Here is a 20,500-nt window from a genome sequence, read left to right as displayed (position 1 = left end):
TTTGGATTCAGAGCTGCTAGAGGTGAAATGGTGACATGTCACTTGAATTGTTGGGTTGCTTATCAAGGATGTAACCTAAGTTGATACAAATGTACCACTGTGTGTCTGTTTCTGATATTTCAGGGTACAACCAAAATCAATACTTTCAACTGGTCCAAGGTCCGTAAACTAAGCTTCAAGAGGAAAAGGTTTCTTATCAAACTCCACCCTGAGGTCCATGTAAGTATTATTTGAAACTTTTAATGTTGTTATGCAATTTAATCCAAAAAAAGGGGTTTTTTAAGCATTTGGTATAAAAATCGGCATACGTCTGTAATCTCACCACTCCAGACACAAATCGGCATACGTCTGTAATCTCACCACTCCAGACACACAGGCAGGAAGATCACTGCCTGAATAGCACAGCTATCGGGCTCTGCCCTGAGGGTTTCCCATTCAGCAGGCTTGGCCTGGGCCTAGGAAGGCACATACTGAGGGTCATCTGAACCCTTCAGCAATGCTGAGTGAGCACCTCTGCCCATACAGAGCCAACCCCAGTCTTCCTAGGTGCTTTTCATTTAAAATATGATCTCTGGGGGTTGGAGAGATGGCTTAGCAGTTAAGAGCACTTACTACACTTTCAGAGGACCTGGCTCAGTTCCCAACACCTGCAGGGTGGCTTACTACTGTGTGTACCTCCAGTTTCAGGAGGGCCATCCCCTCTTCTGACTTCCTCCACAGGCTTCTGCACATACATACATGCAGGCACACACAGACACATAAAAAAATTGACCTCTAGCTAGGTCTAATCAAAGAATTCTTGATTATCAAGAAATCATAAGGCCGGGAAGTGGTTGTGCACGTCTTTTATCCCAGCACTTGGGAGGCAGAGGCAGGCAGATTTCTAAGTTCAAGACCAGCCTGGTCTACAGCGAGAGTTCAAGGACAGCCTGTGCTATAAAGAGAACCCCTGTCTCGAAAAACCAAAAAAAAAAAACAAAAAACAAAAAAAAAGAGAAAGAAAGAAAAGAAATAATAAGAACTCCTTTTTAATCAGGTGGAGAAGGAGAATTGTGAAATTTGAAACCAACCTAGTTTATATAGCAAGATCCAGTCTAAACAAAACACCCTCCTGTTTTCAGAGTTTTGTTTTTGTTTTTTTGTTTGTTTGTTTGTTTTTTGGTTTTTCGAGATAGGGTTTCTCTGTGTAGCCCTGGCTGTCCTGGAACTCACTCTGTAGACTAGGCTGGACTCGAACTCAGAAATCCGCCTGCCTCTGCCTCCCAAGTGCTGGGATTAAAGGCATGCGCCATCACTGCCCAGCTGTTTTCAGAGTTTTTAACCAGCAACAGCTGACAAGTTAATAAATACACTGAATAATTAGAAATAGAAAACATAGGGCTGGAGAGATGGCTCAACGATGAAGAGCACAGGCCACTCTTCCAGAGGACCAGAGTTTAAGTCACAGCTCACAACTGTCTGTAACTCCAGTTCCAGGGGTCTGACACCCTCATACAGACACACTTGCAGGCAAAAAAAAAAACCACCAATGCATTTGATATTTAAAAAAAAATTTAAAGAAATACAAAAAGAAACTGTGTACTGTAATCATTGGGGAAATTCAGTACTTCAAGTAAATTGTTCAAATTGTATTTTCTTTGTTCAAAGGAAGTTAGGAAACAATAGATCAGCTAAGCAATAGCAAGGCTGGAGCTTGAGATGCCAGTGGTGTGGGCTTAAGGATACTCCAGTCCCAGGAGTCTCAGCCCTTGGCCCAGCCAGAAGAGTGTCTCTAAGCCCCTAAGAAGCTTAAGACGTGGGGCTTTTTGTCCAATCCTATGCTCGTGTGCAGTATGGGCAGTAAAGACTTTAGCAGAGACTTGAAAGCATGTGTCTGTGCTTGGTTGGTGGGTTGGTTGTTTTTGTTGTTACTTTGATTTTGGGTTTTGGATTGTACAGACTGTGTACTCTGACTCCTGATTCTCCTGCCTCAGACTCCCAAGTGCTATGCTTGTAGCCCCATGCTAACAGACCCCATTAAAGAAAGGGATCTGCTGTTTACTATTTCAGTAGTTCTCTACTCACTATGGATGAAAAGATGCAAATTAAAGACCTCCTTTTTCTCTGTGAGAAAAAGGTAGAAGAGAAACACTGCAGTTTACAAAAGCAACTGTTGGAATGGCATGTATTCACTTATCATTTAAATCCATAAGCACCTAAAACTTTAAGACTTAGTAGAAGAATCTGGAAATTGATTTGGATATATATACCAGAAGGGTTAAAATACATGTGGTCTTAGAGCCCAGAATTTCATTTCTAGGACAGCAGTGGCTTTCTTGTGTTGTTCGTGAGCCTGAAAACTGTAATTTGTAGTTATCTTAAGGCATGTGACACCGTGCCTGAACCAATTTTTTTATTTTTGAAACTGGCTGTTGTATGATCTGCTTCTGGACTTGCTTTCTCTTCTCCAGTATGTTATTATTGGGTTTGCTTCCTGAACTTTGGTATTTTATTCTCTAGGGACCTTACCAGGACACGTTAGAGTTCTTGTTGGGTAGCAGAGATGAATGTAAGAACTTCTGGAAGATATGTGTGGAGTACCATACCTTTTTTAGGCTCTCTGACCAGCCTAAGCCAAAGGCAAAAGCTGTCTTCTTCAGCCGGGGCTCCTCCTTCAGATACAGGTAGGGCTGCCTTCAGCTGCAGGGACAGCTGACCACTGGGGAGAGGAAGGAGGTAGAGAAGGGGAGGGAGGTGCCATAGGCTAAGCAGATGCTTGTATTCAAGAGTAGTTCTTGAGAAGGAAAATACATAGAGGAGAAAAATCAAATAAATATTCAAACTATGAGAAAATAGGCTTAACAAAAACTACCTAGAAAATTAGCTATATTTACTATAAAGTATAACTGAGTTATTTACATTGGGCAGTCTTACTTCTGTTCTTAACTCTAAAAGGTAATGCTCTGAGTTACTGCTTTGTTTTAACTGAGCCTTTATTTGTAGTGGAAGAACTCAGAAACAACTAGTAGATTATGTCAAAGACGGTGGGATGAAGAGAATTCCATATGAAAGGTAAACACGGTGGCATTTATATAAAATGTGTACCTTTAAATTTTCTATTTTATTTAAAATGTTATGTGTATGTATATTTTGCCTGCATTCATGTCTGTATACCACATGTGTGCAGTGCCACCACTGCCTGGTTTGTTTTTGCTTTTAAAATGGGTTTGTAGTGTCTTCATAGAGATAACTGTGCTCATACACAGATAATCAATGTATAGTTTCTCAACTGTGTTGCTCATGTGTTTGTGATGGTTTTACATGGTGTCTTAACTTTCTCCTCTTGCTGTGATAAAATACCTGGCAGAAGCAGCTAGAGGAAGGGAGGAGGGGCTGATTTGATTTACAGTTCCTGATTTCAGTCTTTCATATTGGGGAGTCCAAGCAGCAGGCGCTGGGAGCAGAGTGCCTGTGCTCAGCTCATGCCATAGAGTTAGGGACCTCTCCCAGGGAGGATCCATTCACAGTGGGAGGCTAGCATAAGCAGCAGAACTCTCAGACATGCCCAGAAGCTAAATGATTCCTCACAGGCTTGTTCCCTAAGTGATTCCAGGTCTTGTCAATTGACAGCTAACTCTAACCTTGATAGTGTGGTAAGCAACCTTTAAATTCATGTGGAAAAATTATATCCCTTTTGGGTTTCTTTTTCATTTTAATTACTGGTTGCTTTTCTTCTGCCCATTTCTAGCTTTCCACCCTGTCTTGGTCATATTCTTATATGAGCTTTCTTCATGGATGCAATACAGACTTGAAGTTTTAGCAAGAGGCATTGTGAGTGGGATGATGTGGATGATGGCAGACAGGGAGATAAGGAGGTTAAGCCTCACAGCTTGTTCTCTGTTTTGCAGACGGCACAGTAAGACTCGGACGTCTCTTCATGCTCTGACTGTAGATCTGCCAAAACAGGTTCGTCTTTTCTGGTTGAAACCATAAGCAGTACAAATTACCAGGATGTACTCTTCTAGAAAGTCCTCTGCTGTGTTGTAAGAAGGCTCACATGACTTAATGCACACTTCTGACTTCATGATTTAACCTTAGATGACGAGACAGCCATGAGCTCTGCACCATGAATCATAGCATGGTATAGTCGAGAGCCAGCTGTGCAGGTGACTCCTAAGTGTACTGCAGCCTCTCCAAGTGGACGACATGCCACTTTTAAAGGACTGCTAGGGAAGACATCAGCGATTGGACACAATACAAAACTATGTTGTTGTGAGGTGTGAAGGAATGGTAGAAGACCTGGGACATTCTGAAAGTGCTAGAGTGGACCCAAGAGCAAGGGAGGAGAGGTTTATTGCTGGGTGAGAAAATACTCGGGGGCAGGGAAGTGATCGTACCATGGTTCCTCATTAAGAAGCTGGTTAGAATAAAATACACCCACATAGAATTGAGTCTTTCCAGGGTAACACACCTTTGTGTGTGTGTGTGTGTGTGTGTGTATGTGTGTGTGTGTATCACATCACAGCATGGTAAGTGGTAAAAGGTCCTAAATGTCCTAAAAGGGTTTAAAAGCTGTTAAAAGTAAAAAGCAAGACACAGCTTTACGTCTGATGGGTTTGGCTGGATTATAACTGTTCTTAAAGCAAAGCTTCACATGGATGTGCACAGGTTCCTCATCCGAGAACATGTGGCAGGGATGTCCCAGTGAGATACCAGGTGCAGCACGACAGTATGCTGCACCATAAATGACTAATCTGTGTTGCAGGTCTGCCTTTACCACTTCATAATTGCATATTAACTCCCACACTCAAGCATGAGTCCCGCTTTCAGGAACCACTCTATAACTGTTTCCTTGTGCTGCCCTAGTTTCTTGTATGTAGTTCATGCTGTGCATTTTGCTCACTTTTGTTGGTGGTTTATTATTTATACTGAGCACAGTTTCTAAGAGCATCTTTTAGGCCCTGTATCTTAGTGCTTGGGTTTCCCCACCTTTTAATTGAATTTTAAAGGATAAGTAGTCTGAAATGTACATTTAAGCTTTTAGTTATCAAATTTATTTTAAAATCTAGAGAAAATAAAGAAATGTGGTTGAGTGATTAAGAAAAGGCAATATGCCAATCATGGTGAGTGACACCTAGAATTTCAACACTTGGGAGGCTGGGATAGGGGGTCAGGAGTTCAAGGCCACCTGGGCTACAAGAAAGACACTGTCTCAAACAAAACAAAACTAAAACCAGGCAATATGATAGCCATTGGAAAATAGATTACTTTTAAATCATAACCAGCTATTATATTTCTACAAGGCTAGTTACTGGGTCCCCTGCAATGTCATTTGCTTTTTTTTCCATGCTGTGATATGATACACACACACACACACACACACACACACACACACACACCAAGGTGTGTTGCCCTGGAAAGACTCTATTCTATGTGGGTGTATTTTATTCTAACCAGCTTCTTAATGAGGAACCATAGTATGATTACTTCTCTACCCCTGAGCATTTTCTCACCCAGCAGTAAACCTCTCCTCCCTCACTCTTGGGTCCACTCTAGCACTTTCAGAATGTCTCAGGGCTCTTACACCACTGATGCTGGCCAGGGGCACCCTAAACAGTGAGTTCAGCCTTCATTGCTCAGGAGTGGACTGCTATATGTACCCACTCCTTAGTGATCTTAAATCTCTAACACTCAAGATCAAGAACTATAAGCGTGTGCTTGTCACCTGGTGTCTCACCATAGTAGAGGCCAAGGGTGAGTAGGGAGATGAACGCCCACATGTATCTGCTTCTAGACTTAGGATGACTAGGGCTACCACACAACCCTTGTCCGCATGTCATTTGGTTCTCTGTGATAGCTTCTCCTCCTTACTATGACATGTCGTGCCACAAGAGCAGGGAAGAATGTAAACGTGTTATAAGCAGAAAACAAGATTAGGTTGTTTCCTTGGGTCAGGTTGCATTTCTAACCCAGGCATGGTTGTGCATATCTATAATCCCAGAGTCTGAGACTAGTCAAGACTACAGTAAGAATGTCTCAAAACAAAAACCAAAGCCTCACTTAGAAAGGGAAAATCTATTGAGGTACTCCTTCCAGGAAAGTTGTAAGAAGATGCAGATATTGGAAGTATCTATACTTCCCAATTGGCTTTACCAATTTGTAATAGTGTGGTATAATTTTATATGTTCCTTTTTTTTTCTTAATTTTGACCCCCCAGAGCATCTCATTCACCGATGGCTTGAGAACTTCTGCCTCCCTGTCTTCAGCAAATGTCTCCTTTTATCCACCCCCTACTTCTTCTTTGTCCCCTCCTGGTCTGCCCAATTTGAAGGACAGCAGCAGCTCCCTTGTGGATCCCCAGGCTCCCCACATCAAGAGCAGAGCAGCGGAGAGGAGCAGCAGACCGTCGTCATCTGAAGGCCCCAGCACACAGTCGGCCCATCTCTCTGGACCCCCTGTGCTCCAGCCTGGTCCAGGTGCTGGGTTTTGTGGTGTTGTGAACAGCCATGGTTCTGCCTGTCCCAGAGGACAGAGTCTCGGTGCTTTAGACATTAACAGAGGGAGGACCAGTAGGGGACTCAAAGCTATCTGTAGAAACGACAGTAGTGAGGATGAGTTTTCTGCAGGCTCCTTCTTGCCCATTGGGGAGTGCCAGGGTGGCCAGCAGTGTCTCAGAGGGATCCCTGTTTTCACATTGACAAACACACAGCTGCAGGTGTCTGAGGAGTTCATAGATGACGACCCAGCAGACATCTCTTTCTTTGCTGGAGGTTCTGAGGCATTTTCTTTCCCATACAGCTCTTTAGTTCTTCAGGAGTCCCTGTTACCTGTCCAGTCCACTGGGTCCCCTGCCTTGTGTGGTCCAGAGTCTGCCCAGTCCAGCCCAGATAGATACTCTACTGAAGCAGTGGACATGAGTGTAGAAGATGATTTTGAATTTGGGGAAGGAAGTGATTTCAATGGCAATGTACATCCCTCAGACACCTCAGAGCTGTTTGAGGTGAAGGCACAGGCTAGTCTGATGCAGAGCCTGTTGAGTCCTTCCGAAACTAGCTCACTTAGGAACAACCAGTCTGATAACAGCTCCCTCAATAACATGCCACTGCATGGTGGGTTTTCTCTGCATACATCCAGCTCAGCCAATCAGTCTGAGGCCAGCTCCATGGTCAACTTCCCAGCCTACTCAGTCCGCTCTGAGTCCAGCTCAGCCTTCCAGTTTTCTGACATTATTGACCAGTTAGAGCAGCTCAGCTATCCACCCACAACAGCTGAAGACTCTAGCAGCACAGACTCAGACTCATGGGACTCTGAGGCTGAGGTGCCCCTGGATGTGAACCTCTTCTTCAGCAACCCTTTTGCACAGTCGAGTGGGGAGAGAGGCCCTTTCAGTTTCCAGCCCAATTTAAAGAGTTCCACTCCAGGAAAGCAGATAGATAAAAACCCATCCTGACCCCCCTCCCAAAATTCCTCTATAAAGAGATGCTTACCCCCATTGTTAGAGAGATCAGAATCCTTTGCTACAGACATAGAAACTGAATAAGTTCATACTAGATAGTCAGGATTTTTCTAATTACTGGTAGAAGATATTATTTTGAATGTCAAGGAATAAAGCTCTTATGTGAGTGATGTTAAAATCTGCACGTCACTCTAAGATAGAAGAGCATTTCCAGCCATTTCCTGTAGTGACAGATGACTTGGCGTCTGCAGCATTGGCTTTTTTTGACACCTGCTTTGAATTCAAGTAAAAACTGGTGCTACACATTTCAAATATTCTGCAGTTCTGATTCCTGTCCATCTGTAGGAGGCTGTGTTATTCTGATGCCTGTCCATTTGTAGGGGACTGTATGTTATTCTGATTCCTGTCAGTTTATAGGAGACTGTGTGTTATGCCCCTTGATGCTGCTTTTAAAATGACTCAGGCTTCCCATGATTGGTTAGCATGTAGGTCTTGTTTATTCAGCCAGCACAGTGTATGAAATCCCTGCAGAATGTTTTGACAGCACCCTAACCCCAAGAAGGACAGTGGAGACTGTAGTCTCCTGCATGTAAAGGTGGCCCCGGAACTTTGCTGATACCTCTCCCTGCTACTTACTTGAGACCAAGGCCGTGCTGTGTTTAGAGTGGGCTTACAGGGGGCATTGGACCAAAAGCCACTATGGGAGTGAGAGCTGCTTTGCTTCTTTCTGTTCATCTTAATTACAGGCCGTAGGTACTATGGGTGTAGCCAAGTAGAGCCAGATCCATCAGTGAACTTTGAAGGCCAGAATATAAGCTGGTGCAGGAGAGTCATTTCTTTTGCTGACTTAGCAAGTTCTTTAAAATGATAAGAACATAAGAAGTGCCTCAAAATGTACAGGAGTTTGAATCCTCTCTCTAGGGGTGATACTGGGTTGCATCAGGTAGTCTAAGATCCAGGGCCACCTCCACATGCAGGTTAATATACAATTGCTAGCTGTTTCCAGTAGATGCTGTTGCATACATGGCTCAGACCCAAAGCAGTGAGAGGGCCCAGTGAGTATATGCTAAGGTAGCCCTGAGTGGTACCATCTAGAGTCTTACATGTTCCAAAGTACTCTGAAGGGCAGGGCTGATGTTCATGATAGAGACAGGGTAAAGCTACTGACAAGCACTGGGCTGACACCAGCCCTGGCCGATTTGGCTATATTTGTCTGTTCCACAGGTTGGGTGACTGTGGGTCTTGGTTGGTTGGTCGGTTGGTTTGGTGGTGGTCCTTTCTGCTCTAATCTAGCAATGCAATAGACATTGAAAGTTTTGTTTTCTTCTCAAAATGTCCTGTGGAAATAACTTTTTTTCTGGTGTAAATCCAGGTCCTTGAACATACTAGGCAAATGCTTTGCCACTGAGGTACATCCCAGCCTCCTCTGGGGTGGTAAGCATTTGTGTTCATTTGTGAGGCTTCTGGCTCTGTGCTGGAATGGAGTAACTGTGCTGGTCTCTGATGCATTGTAGGCACCTGTCTCTTCTTGTTGTATTGGTTAGATTCTGAAAGGAAGCTCTGAGTAAATGGAATCTGGTTCTATTTCCTTTTGAGTTTTGTGGTAAGGTCTCCCTTTGTGGTTGCCCAGGCTGGCCTGGAACTCATACACCTCAAGCTAGCCTTGAACTCATGGCAATCTGCTAGTCTCAATCCCCCCAAACAGTGGACTATGTATGCCCAGTAGTATTTTCATTTTTGTAACTTCCTTAGACTTGTAGACTGCAGTCTCTTTCTTTTAATAGTCCAGAATATCAGTGCTTGCTCTGTGCTTAGCTGTGTTTATGCTGCCCCCTCCCCCTTTCTTAGAGGCAGGATGCTGCCTTCCATGCATAGAGAGCAAAGCTACTTAGGAGAGTGTTTTTTTCCAGTGTACCATTCCCAAAGTAAACCTTGGATTCCTGTTATGGGGAAGAACTAATATGTATCACCTTTAAAATGTCGTTCTTGAACCACTACCATGTTCCATCATTGTCGACTAACCAGTGACACTGCTGTGAAGCAACAAAGTTGTCCTTGATTTTTGGGTGGCTGGTTGGTTTAGCTTTTGAGACCTTTGCATCCCAGGCTGTCTAGCCAAAAATGTCTTGATCTTGTACCTCCCCCTCTAGAATGCTAGGGTTACAGGCATGTGTGCTACACCACATCCAGTTTATGAGATGCTGTCCATTGAATCCAGGGCTCATTTGTTTTTAAGCACCAGGTCAGGTATGGTAGGGGTTAAGCCTTTACTAGGCTGGGGTGACATCATGGTAAAGCTAGTGCTAAGGGAAAGGGGTTGTTCCTATCAGACAGAATAGGACCTCCTCTAAGTCAGAGTTTATCAAATCCTCTCCTTGGAGATTCTCAATGATTTCTGTTGTCAGCCATCTTCTATCAGGCCTCCTATAACTAAGGTTTTGTGGGTTTTATTTCTGCTAACAGAACCTCACCTTCCTTAGACAATTCTTTCATGGCAGGCAGGTGGCAGGGGCAGAGGTGTCTAAATACATAAAATCAAGAAAAGAAGTCCAATAACCCTCTGTTCTGCCATTCAGTTCCCGCCCGGTCAGCATTGCTGGTACTCAGCCACACCCACTCTGTCTCTTCTAAAGTTTGTTTGCAGCACTAGCCCTTTGCAGAGCTGGCAGGCACTCAGCCTGACACCAGGCTCTACCCCAGTTGCCTTTTTTACTGCTCATTTTGAGGCAAGCTCTAACTACGCTGCCCAGGCAGGCTTTGGACTTGTGATTTTCCTGACTTCACCTCCAGAGTGTTGGGATTATAGGTATTTACTAACACACTTGCCTTTTTTGATTGGAGGCTATGGTTCTTTAAAGAAGCCCCTGGTGTGCTTATTATACCTTTCCTCAGAATTCTGAAAGTGTCTCTGTTACAAGGTACTCTGTTACATGAGCCTGCATATTCATTATCGTATAAAATGATATAGCTCCCTGCTATCACCTAGTACTGAAAACATACTGAAATCACCCAGTTATCTCTTACTTGTTTGGCACAGTGGCACACCTGCAGTCCAAGCACTTTGGACATAGAGAAAGAAGGATCTTAGAGTTTAAGGCCCGTGTAAGCTATATAGTGAGATTTGTCTCAAAACAAGCAGTCACAAGCCAGTTCCTGTTTGATCTGTTCAAGTCAGGATACAGGCATGTTCTGCTTCCGATGTCTGCCTGTTAGGTTTCCATTAGAGTATTCCACACCCTATTTTAGCATTGTCTTGTAGGGAAAGCCAGGCTAGTGATGCTGCCACAGATTCCAAAGCCTAAACTGGCACCCAGGAGGCCAACCAGGTATGTGGGGGTCTGTCCCTTACCCTAGTTTCCACAGCCCCACATGATCTCCAGTGGGAGAAAGGGCAAAAACAGTGTCCCAGCATCCCAGATATACTATAGATAACACTGGTGATGGGCCACATTTGCCATAATTTGGAGAAATTTGAAGCAGATCTTAATAGAGTGTTCATAATCAGCTGTGCCTTCTTCTGAGTTCCTGCTCACAGTGTCATGACCTTCTGCTTTCTGGTAGGTCATAGCGTGCAGGCACTTGGGCCAAGAACCAAAGGGCACCAAGGCCTGTCACAGGTTACACCTCTCTTCACTGTTCTTGAGCTGCCCTGTTACTCTTGCTTTAGAAAACGGTGCAGTTGGCCCAAAGCTACTGAACCCAAAATGAACATTGAGCCTTTTTGTTCACCTCCTGGTGTTGGCCAATGTCTCCAGCCTGAGGTGTGGCCTACATAACCAGTCACCGGGAAAGATGCTGAAATTGAAGAAAGTGAATTTGTAGCTTTGAGCAGCACATCCTGGTCTGGAACAGCTCCTCAAAGTGGGTAGATGAAAGCACTACACAGCCGGGTGGTGGTGGCGCACGCCTTTAATCCCAGCACTTGGGAAGCAGAGGCAGGCGGATTTCTGAGTTCAAGAGTTTGAGGCTAGCCTGGTCTACAGAGTGAGTTCCAGGACAGCCAGGGCTACACAGAGAAACCCTGTCTCAAAAAACAAAAACAAAACAAAGCAAAACAAAAGTATTACACAGTGTTGACAGCTCTCTCTCTGCTGGGCTCCTTAGTTATATCCTTAGTTAAAGGGAACAGTTCTCCAACCCTGATAGGTGTTCTTGTGGCTTTCAGGAGTAGTAGAAAGAGGACCCAGTAAAATGGCTAGCTATTTTAGGACAGTAACATACACATATACATACATATACATTTGATACATATACATACAAAGTGCCAACAACTTTATTTTTTCTCCAACAGCTTATATATCCCAGCAGAGTCTTTCAAACAGTACAAAAATCACAATGTGGTTACATTTTTTTTTCTTTTAGTAAATGATTACAATGAGTACTTGTAAAAAAAATATATATATATATATATATATTCCCCAGTACCCTCTAGTGATAAAATGTTTTACATACTGTGGACCAAAATAAATTATTTCCAAGAACCCATACATATTCATAACTAAGCAACTTGTTATAAATTAACAAACTGTAAGCAATCAATGTAATTTTCTCAGCCAGTTTTTCTTACTAGCAGGATGCTATTTGCAATTACAATGAAAGGATCAATTATTTTATTATTTATCTTAAAAAGTACTCCTATAGCCAGGCGGTGGTGGCGCACACCTTTAATCCCAGCACTTGGGAGGCAGAGGCAGGTTGATTTCTGAGTTCGAGGCCAGCCTGGTCTACAGAGTGAGTTCCAGGACGGCCAGGGCTACACAGAGAAACCCTGTCTCGAAAAACCAAACAAACAAACAAAAAAAAAAAGCACTCATAAAAATCTTAAAAGACTTTCAAATCTAATCTTCTATATAATAAACAGTCATTTCTACTTTAAACCCTCAGGACGCATGTCTGCTCACTAACAGGTTTTTATTAAATCAGGAAGCTGAGGGCAAAAATGGGTGTAAGAAATTAATCATTACTTTGATCACCAGCCGAGCTTTAGCTGGAGGGGAGGCATGTTAGCTAGTGCTAGTCGGCTGCCACTGTTCTTGCTCCCTGAAAATCCCTAGCTCAGCTATTATAACTGTGTGCCTTTCTGAACTTTTAATTGTCCCCAAGATGATTTTCTATGTCAAAGCCATTAGCAAAAACATCTTAACCTTACTAACAATTTCCATCTCCAAATTCTTTCTAAGGGTGCTGATTACTAACAATCTACATCTCTTAAGTCCTTTCTGAGGGTGGTGGATGAATCATTAATCTGCTCCAGCAGCAATGTTTGAAAAAGATCCATCACTCTTACTGTAAGTGCCAGTGACACTGCCCAGTGAGGGGCTGGGGGCCCCTGTAGCGGTTTCGTACAACCGATAGATTGGAAGGGACACAACAGCCAGGCAGCATGCAGATCCATGCTCCACAACAGCACGGCACTCGAGGACATGCAGTCCTTGGTCTCTGCCTCTCTGAGGTGCAGCCATCTTAATTGTGCTAACCAGTGGGCTGCCTTCCCCGAGTTCAAAAGCGGTTTTGCTGTGCCTTTTGCATGGCCGCCAACATTATTATAAGTAGGTACTGTGAAAGCAAATTTTTCTTTGTCCTACTCTTGCAAAGGGATAGTAAAAAAGCAGTCTTTTCAATCAGTTGCTAGCATTGGCCATGCCGTAGGAATAAAGAAGGTGAAGGAACTCCACGTTGTAATGGACCCATTGGTTGGGTTATTCTATTCACAGATCTCAAATCTATTAACATTGTCCGTTTCCCCAATTTCTTCTTTATAACAAATACAAGGGAAATCTGTAGGCTGGCAGACTCTTCTATATGTTGAGCCTCCAGCTGCTCAAATGCCTCTAATTTTTCCCAAGAGTCCTTGCTCTATGCACATAGGCGTCTTAGTCAACCATTTTAAGGGTAGGGTCATTGGTATCATTTCAGTGGCACCCCCACCCCCTTATATTTTGGAAACTCAACCCCTGTTGTGTCCTGGTTTTAGACAACCTACACAGTTACCTGGATAACATTTTTTATAATGATACCTTCCCCCAGAGCATCTTCCATTTCACCCTTATTTCAGGAATTGTCTCTGCTATGAAGGGAATATTAATCTGAGTTCCCCACTACTCCAATAAATCTCATTCCCATTAATTTACGGTTATGCCAGCCACATAAGGCCTTAACTTTCCTATTTGACCTTAACTCATCGCGCACTTTATTTTATCCAAGATAACTTTCTAATTTCTAGAAACTAGGTATAAACCTTTTGAAGTGGCCATTATGAATTCCAAGATTTTTGTGAAATGATATTTACATTTGGTGGACATATTAAATGTATCCACCAAACCTCCTATTTAAATGTCATTCACTTGCAACTAATCATTACCAGCAGCTGAGCAGTCCTGTCTCTCTTTATTCATTGGTGACACAGGGAAACATTAACAGCTGAGCAAACCTCTGTTAAATTGCATCTCTCTTTTTACATAAGCCACTATTTTAATTTCTCCTTTGAAATCTTCATCTATAATTCCTGGATATACAATGAAACCTTGGGAAGTCAAACTGTTCCTCCCCAAGGCCATTCTTACTATCCCTAAGGACAAAGGACCATAAGCCCCACTAGTTATTTTATAATATTGAATTTGGGGGGGAGGGTAGTCTAAGATGTTTATCCATGGCCAAGTCTAGAGCCTCACTGCCTGCAGTAGCATGTATGAGGACTGTAACACTTAGTTGAGGCATTTCTGTCTGTTTGTTATTTACTGACAAGAGGCAGATGCCTCAAACTTTTTGCTGTGAGGCCTCAAGCTAGGCACCCTCCCATTTCCTTTCCGATGGCAAAAAATTGGATGGATATCCTGGCCCTACACTCAATGGTCCAATGGCAGCCTTTGCCACGTTGCTTACATACCCCATCCCTAGAGGCCTAGGCCTTCTTTCTGGGTTACATTTAGAAAAGCCATCCCTTTAGAGAGCCTTGATCACAATTTTGTTGCAAATTACTGTATTTCTCACAATTAAAGCTCCGGGCATTTTGGGGTCTGAGACCTTTAGTGGCTTGGTCTCTTTACAAATGATCATAACCTCCACAGTTAAAGCACTGTGCATTTTAAGACCTAAAACTTTTAGCTATGGCTTGCCCAATTATCGTGGTATTATACACTACACACTAGAACAATTATCAATTGTCTCCCTGATCCACTCCTCTGTAGGTCCTGCCTTTGCATTAATGGCCTAGTAACCTTGGTGAATTCTGTATTTGCATTTTCAAGTGCCAAGGTCTTCTTTAGCACCGGTCTCATTTCATGGTCTGATACAACTTTATTCAGCTGCAACTAATCTTTCTGAAGTCAGTGAAAGCTTCCTCTGAGCCTTGTATAATTTTTGTAAATGATATGGATTTCTTTTCCTGGATCCTCAACTTTGTCCCAAGCTCCTAAAGCTTCTGACGGACACTGTTCTCTGATCGTGTTTTCAAATTGAACTTGTGCTTGTGTGTACGAATGCCAACTTCACCTAGCGCCCGGCCCGGCCTTAGATTAATTCTTTTCATTCTCTTCTGCTCTTTCAAAGTCCCTGGCTTCTTGACCGTCCTGCTTTTCCATTTCTTTGACTTCACTGCCCTCTGACACAGTTCCTTCCCCTCTTTCTACCTGGAAAAAACTGCTCTCTGGTTTAGTCCTTGGGAATGACCCTATCTGTCCTCCTTGTTCTTGCTTGATGTTTTTCAAGTTTGTCTGCCTTTGCTCTCAGTTTCTCTAGCCGCACAACCAACTCTGTTACTTTTTCAGAAAGAAGAGAGGAATGACCTTGTTTTTCCCAGTTCTTCCATTTTTGGATTCCCAAGCTTCTCCATATTCATATTTTCCTCTAGTTGCTCACCCAGTCTTTCAACCTGTTTTATAAGTAAGATATTCCTAAATGAAGAAAGGGAGAAAAAAATAGTTGCTGAATACCATGCAGAGCGTGTCCCAACCACACAGCAAACAACCTCAGCAAACACCCGTCAGCTTTTTGAAATGAAGTATCCATCTCTCCTTTTCTGTCTTTTGCTCTAAGTTACTTGAAAGCAAGCCTTCCATTCTGCCTTGCCCCATATTGGGCACCACTTGTCAAATGGCTAGCTATTTTAGGACAGTAACCAGTTCTTTTAGCTCCCTGCCAGCCCTCCTTCCAGTTTCCAGCCCAGCCCCTTCAAATGTTTCTCCCAACCATTCCTCCCTCAGTTCCCCAATCAGTCTGCTTAAACAATCCCTTCTCCCAGTTTTCCCAATACCAGCAGCTCCAAACCACAACTGCTGTAGCCTCTCTGCTCAGCTCAGCTTCTCCTGACTCAACTGTCTCCTAACCTGTCTTCTACACCAGCTGCCCTCTTTTCTCACTCTGATACTCCCTTCCCTTCAGCCTCAGCTGGCTGTTTATAGCCTGTCCTGTTCCCAGAAATCCAAGAGGCAACCAGCACTGAAGGTCATAGGGTCAAGCAGCTAAGACTTTTTAAAGGGCCAGTTGACTTGCAACTAAAGATCTTTAAAGGGCCAGGTGCACAAGATAAATCACACTACAGGACCCAGGTAAGAGAACTGTCACAGCCAGTGTGTCTGTGAATAAAGGTAACAGTGTCAGGTCTGTCCACTTAGCTAGTATGTCGGTATTGATGGGGACAAGACCCTGCAGCTATCCCCTGTGGTACAAGGCCATCATCAAGCAGTATCTGTCCTAACCACTAAGTCCACCACTAACAAGGTACTCTGCTTTGGATACATTTTTACTAGTTATCAAGTCTATTTTTATATTTAAGTTCCGAAAGTCTCAGTATTTTATATAAGTCACTATGAATATTTGAAGACTAACAGTATAGTTAGATGGTAGCAAGATTGTGTGTACCAGAGATGTGTAATGTTCCACACTGCATATATATAATCTTTTGATCTTGTCAGGTAATGATATGTGCCTTTTTGTATGGCAGAGGCATTGTCTGAGCTGGCATTAGATTAGAATGCCCTGTTCTCATTAGCGTTTGTATTTTACTTAGTGCAGATGACCACAGGATAGGCACTAGCACATCCAGGAATGTGACGTAAGACTTGTAGATGTGTTGGCCACATCATCCTCCTCACTGTTGACATGCCCGGTGATCCATCCTTTCTGATGGCTTTGCTGCACAGGCGTATTTTCATTTTCCATGCAGTCTCCACTGTTCTACCTGAGCAATGGTTATATTGTACCACCCACACTGTGGTTTTGATCACACAACAGTGTGCATACATGTTCTTAACCCTTACATGTTTATGTGCCAACTGATGTTGATAAGTACTGTATGTCCTCAAGGTACACTTATTCCTCCAGCTCTAGACCACAGAAAGTCTGCTCCTAAAACAGTTTCTTCATAGTGCTAGTAGTATTCAGTAGGTAATGTTTGTTCCCAAGTTCATGGAATTGCATCCACCGTGGTCTCACTTGGCTCTTGTCTTAGGGCTTCATGTTAAGAAGACACTGTCCCAGGTGGCAGACACTGTCACCTTTTCCCGTGCAGTATCTAATGCCACAGTGGTCCACTAGTGCACAAAGCTGTGTCATTTGGATGAACGCATGCATTCACTGTCCTAGGAAATGAAGAGAAGCGGACCCAGGACTTCTTTATGCATTTGGACTTACGCTTTAAAGAGACATTTCTGTTGTCTGGTTTGTGGTACTTATACAATTTGTTCTCCATTGAAATTACCATTTATAAATTTGTAGATATGTACTGACAATTTTTAATTGTTTATTCAATAAAATGAGGAAATATTTACTATGAATTTTTAAATGGGCTTTTTAGCTTTCTTTCTCTCTAAAGACTTTCGATTTATATAGGTTACAGATTATTTCACATAATAAATTAATCCTTGAAATAAGTGCATATTTGTATAACCCTTCACCAGTGTTTCTTTCATTGGTGAAAGAAACAGGCACAATGGTGCTTACATAGCTTGGCTCACTGTAGGGTATGCTAATGATGGTAATGACATTGTACTGAAGGCCAGTGGTGTATCTTACTTTTTCTCTTCTTAGCTTTTTCTCTTCTCATGCTCTGGCTCATTCTGTCTTTACCTGTGTCTAGCTTGTGTTCTCTCTCTCTCTCTCTCTCTCTCTCTCTCTCTCTCTCTCTCTCTCTCTCTCTCTCTCTCCCTCTCTCTCTCTCTTTTTTTTTCTCTCTCTCCTTCCCCCCCCTCCAGCCTGTCTCTATAACTGTTTCCAGTAAAACTGATTCCTCTCTCTCTCTGCACTGCCCCTCAAGTAACTTCCCTTTCCTTTCCTTTCTCTTCTCAACTCAAGAATCCTACTCTGTCAAATCTTAACTCTGACTCATCACTTTGTCTGCCACTCAGTTAGACATCACTTTCAACAAGGATGCTTCCTTCTACAAACTAACTTTATTTTTTGGGATTAAAAGTGTGTGCTAAGAGTCACACCACAACTAGAACTAGATTTTTCCAGTAAACAATATAATCTTGAGGTTAACAGTGTGATCAAACAATGTGCATCAGAGTTTTTGTTTTTAGATTTATTTCTTTACTGTGTACAGTATTCTGCTTGCATATATGCCTTCATACCAGAAGAGGGCACCAGATCTCATTATAGATGGTTGTGATCCATCATGTGGTTGCTGGAACTTGAACTCAAGACCTCTAGAAGAACAGCCAGTGCTCTTAACCTCTGAGCCATCTCTCCAGCCCTTGTTGTTGTAGTTTTTGGTTTTGGGTTGTTTTGGTTTTTAATAGTTCTGGGGCTAGAACTTAGGACCTCATCATACATGTTAGGTAAATGCCTTACAACTAAGCTATACTCCTAACCCCTCACACACACACCCCCAAAAAATCAGTTTTATTAAAACAAAAATACTAAACTCCTATCCTACCTGTCCATGTACAAAAGTAAGCCACATAGCCTAGCAAGTATCCTACCTTGACTCTCCCTTCCTGTCTTCCTCCTCCTCTTCTTCCTCCACCCCCTCTATCGTTCTCTCCCTCCATTCCTCCTCTCTGAAATTAAATACTTAAGTTGGTGTTTTATGCAGTGATAGTTAAGCTCCAACAGACATGAAACTGCCTTACAGTAGCTACAAGAGAGTCAGCCTCAGGCCCAGTTCCTGCTGTGGTCCTCTGGGTGCACTTGCCATCCATGTCACACTGGGAGCTCTGACTTTGTACAGGGTGATCATATGATCACCATTCTTTGCTCATTCAGGTAGTGAGTCTCCTGAAGTCTCACAGATGGACGTGTTCTTGTCCATGGCCAGTGTGTACAGCTCCTGTAACTGATGCTCTTAATCTCAAGTGGAGCACACCTTCTGCTCTCTCAGTTGCTTCAGTCTGATTTTGTGACAGCCTGAAGGAAGGAAGATCCAGCTACTGTAGTGGTTTTTCAGCTTTACCAATTTCTCTTCAGGTTCCCTCTTCTTGTAAGATTCTGCTGAGCAAAGTATTCAGTAGTTCAGAGCCACACATACCATCACAGTTACAGCACTAAAACACCAAGAAGTTGACAATGGAGCTGTGAAGTGCCAAGCTGATCTGGCAGTTGATGGCAGCTCCCAGATCCTAGTAGTAGATCCGGCACGCCTACCTAGGGAGAAGGAGCGCATGCTGAGCTTCCTGTGGAGGCTGCCAGAGCTGGACTGATACCCGCTGGGTGCCTGGGGGTGCCTGAGGAAGCCCCGAAAGCTGGCTCTGAGCAGTCCGCCTGCTGGGCTGACACATGCTCTTCTCTCTGCACTGTTGAATCATTAAGTCACATGGGGGAGAATGTCTTTGTCATCTGTATTTCCTTATCAAGATAGGGAGGTGAGCTATTAACCATGTCCACTTGTTTTTAAACCAGAGTCTGTATGTAAAAGTGAATCAGGAACTAGTCCAGTAGTAAGGCCAGAAACAATGTGTGCTAACTCAGCAAACGCACCGTTACCTGTGCCCATCCTGCAGTCAGTTCTGTGGGGTGTTTTTCTTTCTGAAATTAACAGTCTACTACTAGTCAAGCCATAGTTTCTCATCCTTGTGCCTCTTACTCCAAATTAACCTTCAATTTGACCTTCAGTTTTGCTGCATATGATCTGACAATTTTCTTTACTGTTAGACAAAGATGTTCAAGACTGTTTTATTAAAGAATTTTTAAAAAGAGAACTTAAAGGTATGAAATAAAAGTTCATGTTCTTTTTTCTCTAAATGTGAAGTCCTTTTTCATCATCTTTCATCTCTAGTTAGGTGAACAGAAACAGCTTCTTGAAGGGAAACGTGAAGGTAAGAAGTGTAATACTGCATTTTCAATAACATTTCAAGAATTATCAGATGTATTTTGAGAAGTTTTAAGAAATAAACTACCTACCAGAAATGCTCACTGGTGAGAGTGTGAAGTAAGCGTTAAGAGGCAGGTGAAGGCACGTTTACAACCTGAAGCTCTCAGAATATGCTAAATGCCACTCCCCACCTGCACACGTGTAGATTTTCAGAGGACTGTGGCTGCTCGCCCTGCCTCTCCATCTCAAGGAGCTCAGTCTGGGGACAGAAGAATCTCTTGCCCATGGCTAAAAGAGTTGATCCTTCACACCACAGTGGGAGAGGTGAACATTCTCTGAGGGGGCATATGCACCAAGAGCCAGAAGTCAATGAGTCTTATAGGGGCTCCTATGGCTCCAAGCAATACTGGTTCACTCTCGCTGCTTTTTATTAGAGGACCTTGGGCGTTTCAACAAATACTTAAGATTGATTCTTTAGTGAAATGTTGATTAAGGTGAAATATTCGATAGCACCTAAAACTTGGTATGTGGTACTTTAAGAGTTCTTAGACCGCTTTTAGCCATGCATTCAAATATGCCCATTACACCTGTAATTCCAGTACTCAGGAAATGGAAGCAGAAAGATCAGAGGGTTCTTAATCGGGGTTTTTTTTTTTTTTTTTCTGGTTTTTCAAGACCGGGTTTCCCTGTGTAGTCCTGGCTGTCCTCGAACTCACTCTGTAGACCAGGCTGGCCTCGAACTCGGAAATCCACCTGTCTCTGCCTCCCAAGTGCTGGGATTAAAGGCGTACGCCACCACCGCCCAGCCCAGAGGGTTC

At 43.1% G+C, this 20,500-nt stretch overlaps 1 protein-coding gene across 1 annotated transcript in view; it reads left to right on the top strand.

The window, feature by feature from the left end:
• Farp2 (FERM, ARH/RhoGEF and pleckstrin domain protein 2) overlaps positions 1-20,500 on the top strand; it is a 102,703-nt gene that overhangs the window by 56,984 nt on the left and 25,219 nt on the right. The window contains exons 9-13 of the mRNA XM_028755323.1: positions 124-219; positions 2,500-2,663; positions 2,983-3,051; positions 3,888-3,945; positions 6,197-6,455. Coding sequence (XP_028611156.1) covers positions 124-219; positions 2,500-2,663; positions 2,983-3,051; positions 3,888-3,945; positions 6,197-6,455 — 646 coding nt within the window. The remainder of the gene's footprint in view (positions 1-123; positions 220-2,499; positions 2,664-2,982; positions 3,052-3,887; positions 3,946-6,196; positions 6,456-20,500) is intronic.

Source organism: Grammomys surdaster, unplaced genomic scaffold (genome assembly GCF_004785775.1).
Source record: "Grammomys surdaster isolate TR1022 unplaced genomic scaffold, NIH_TR_1.0 126059, whole genome shotgun sequence".
NCBI lineage: Eukaryota > Metazoa > Chordata > Mammalia > Rodentia > Muridae > Grammomys > Grammomys surdaster.
This window is presented reverse-complemented; position numbering and strand designations above follow the sequence as displayed.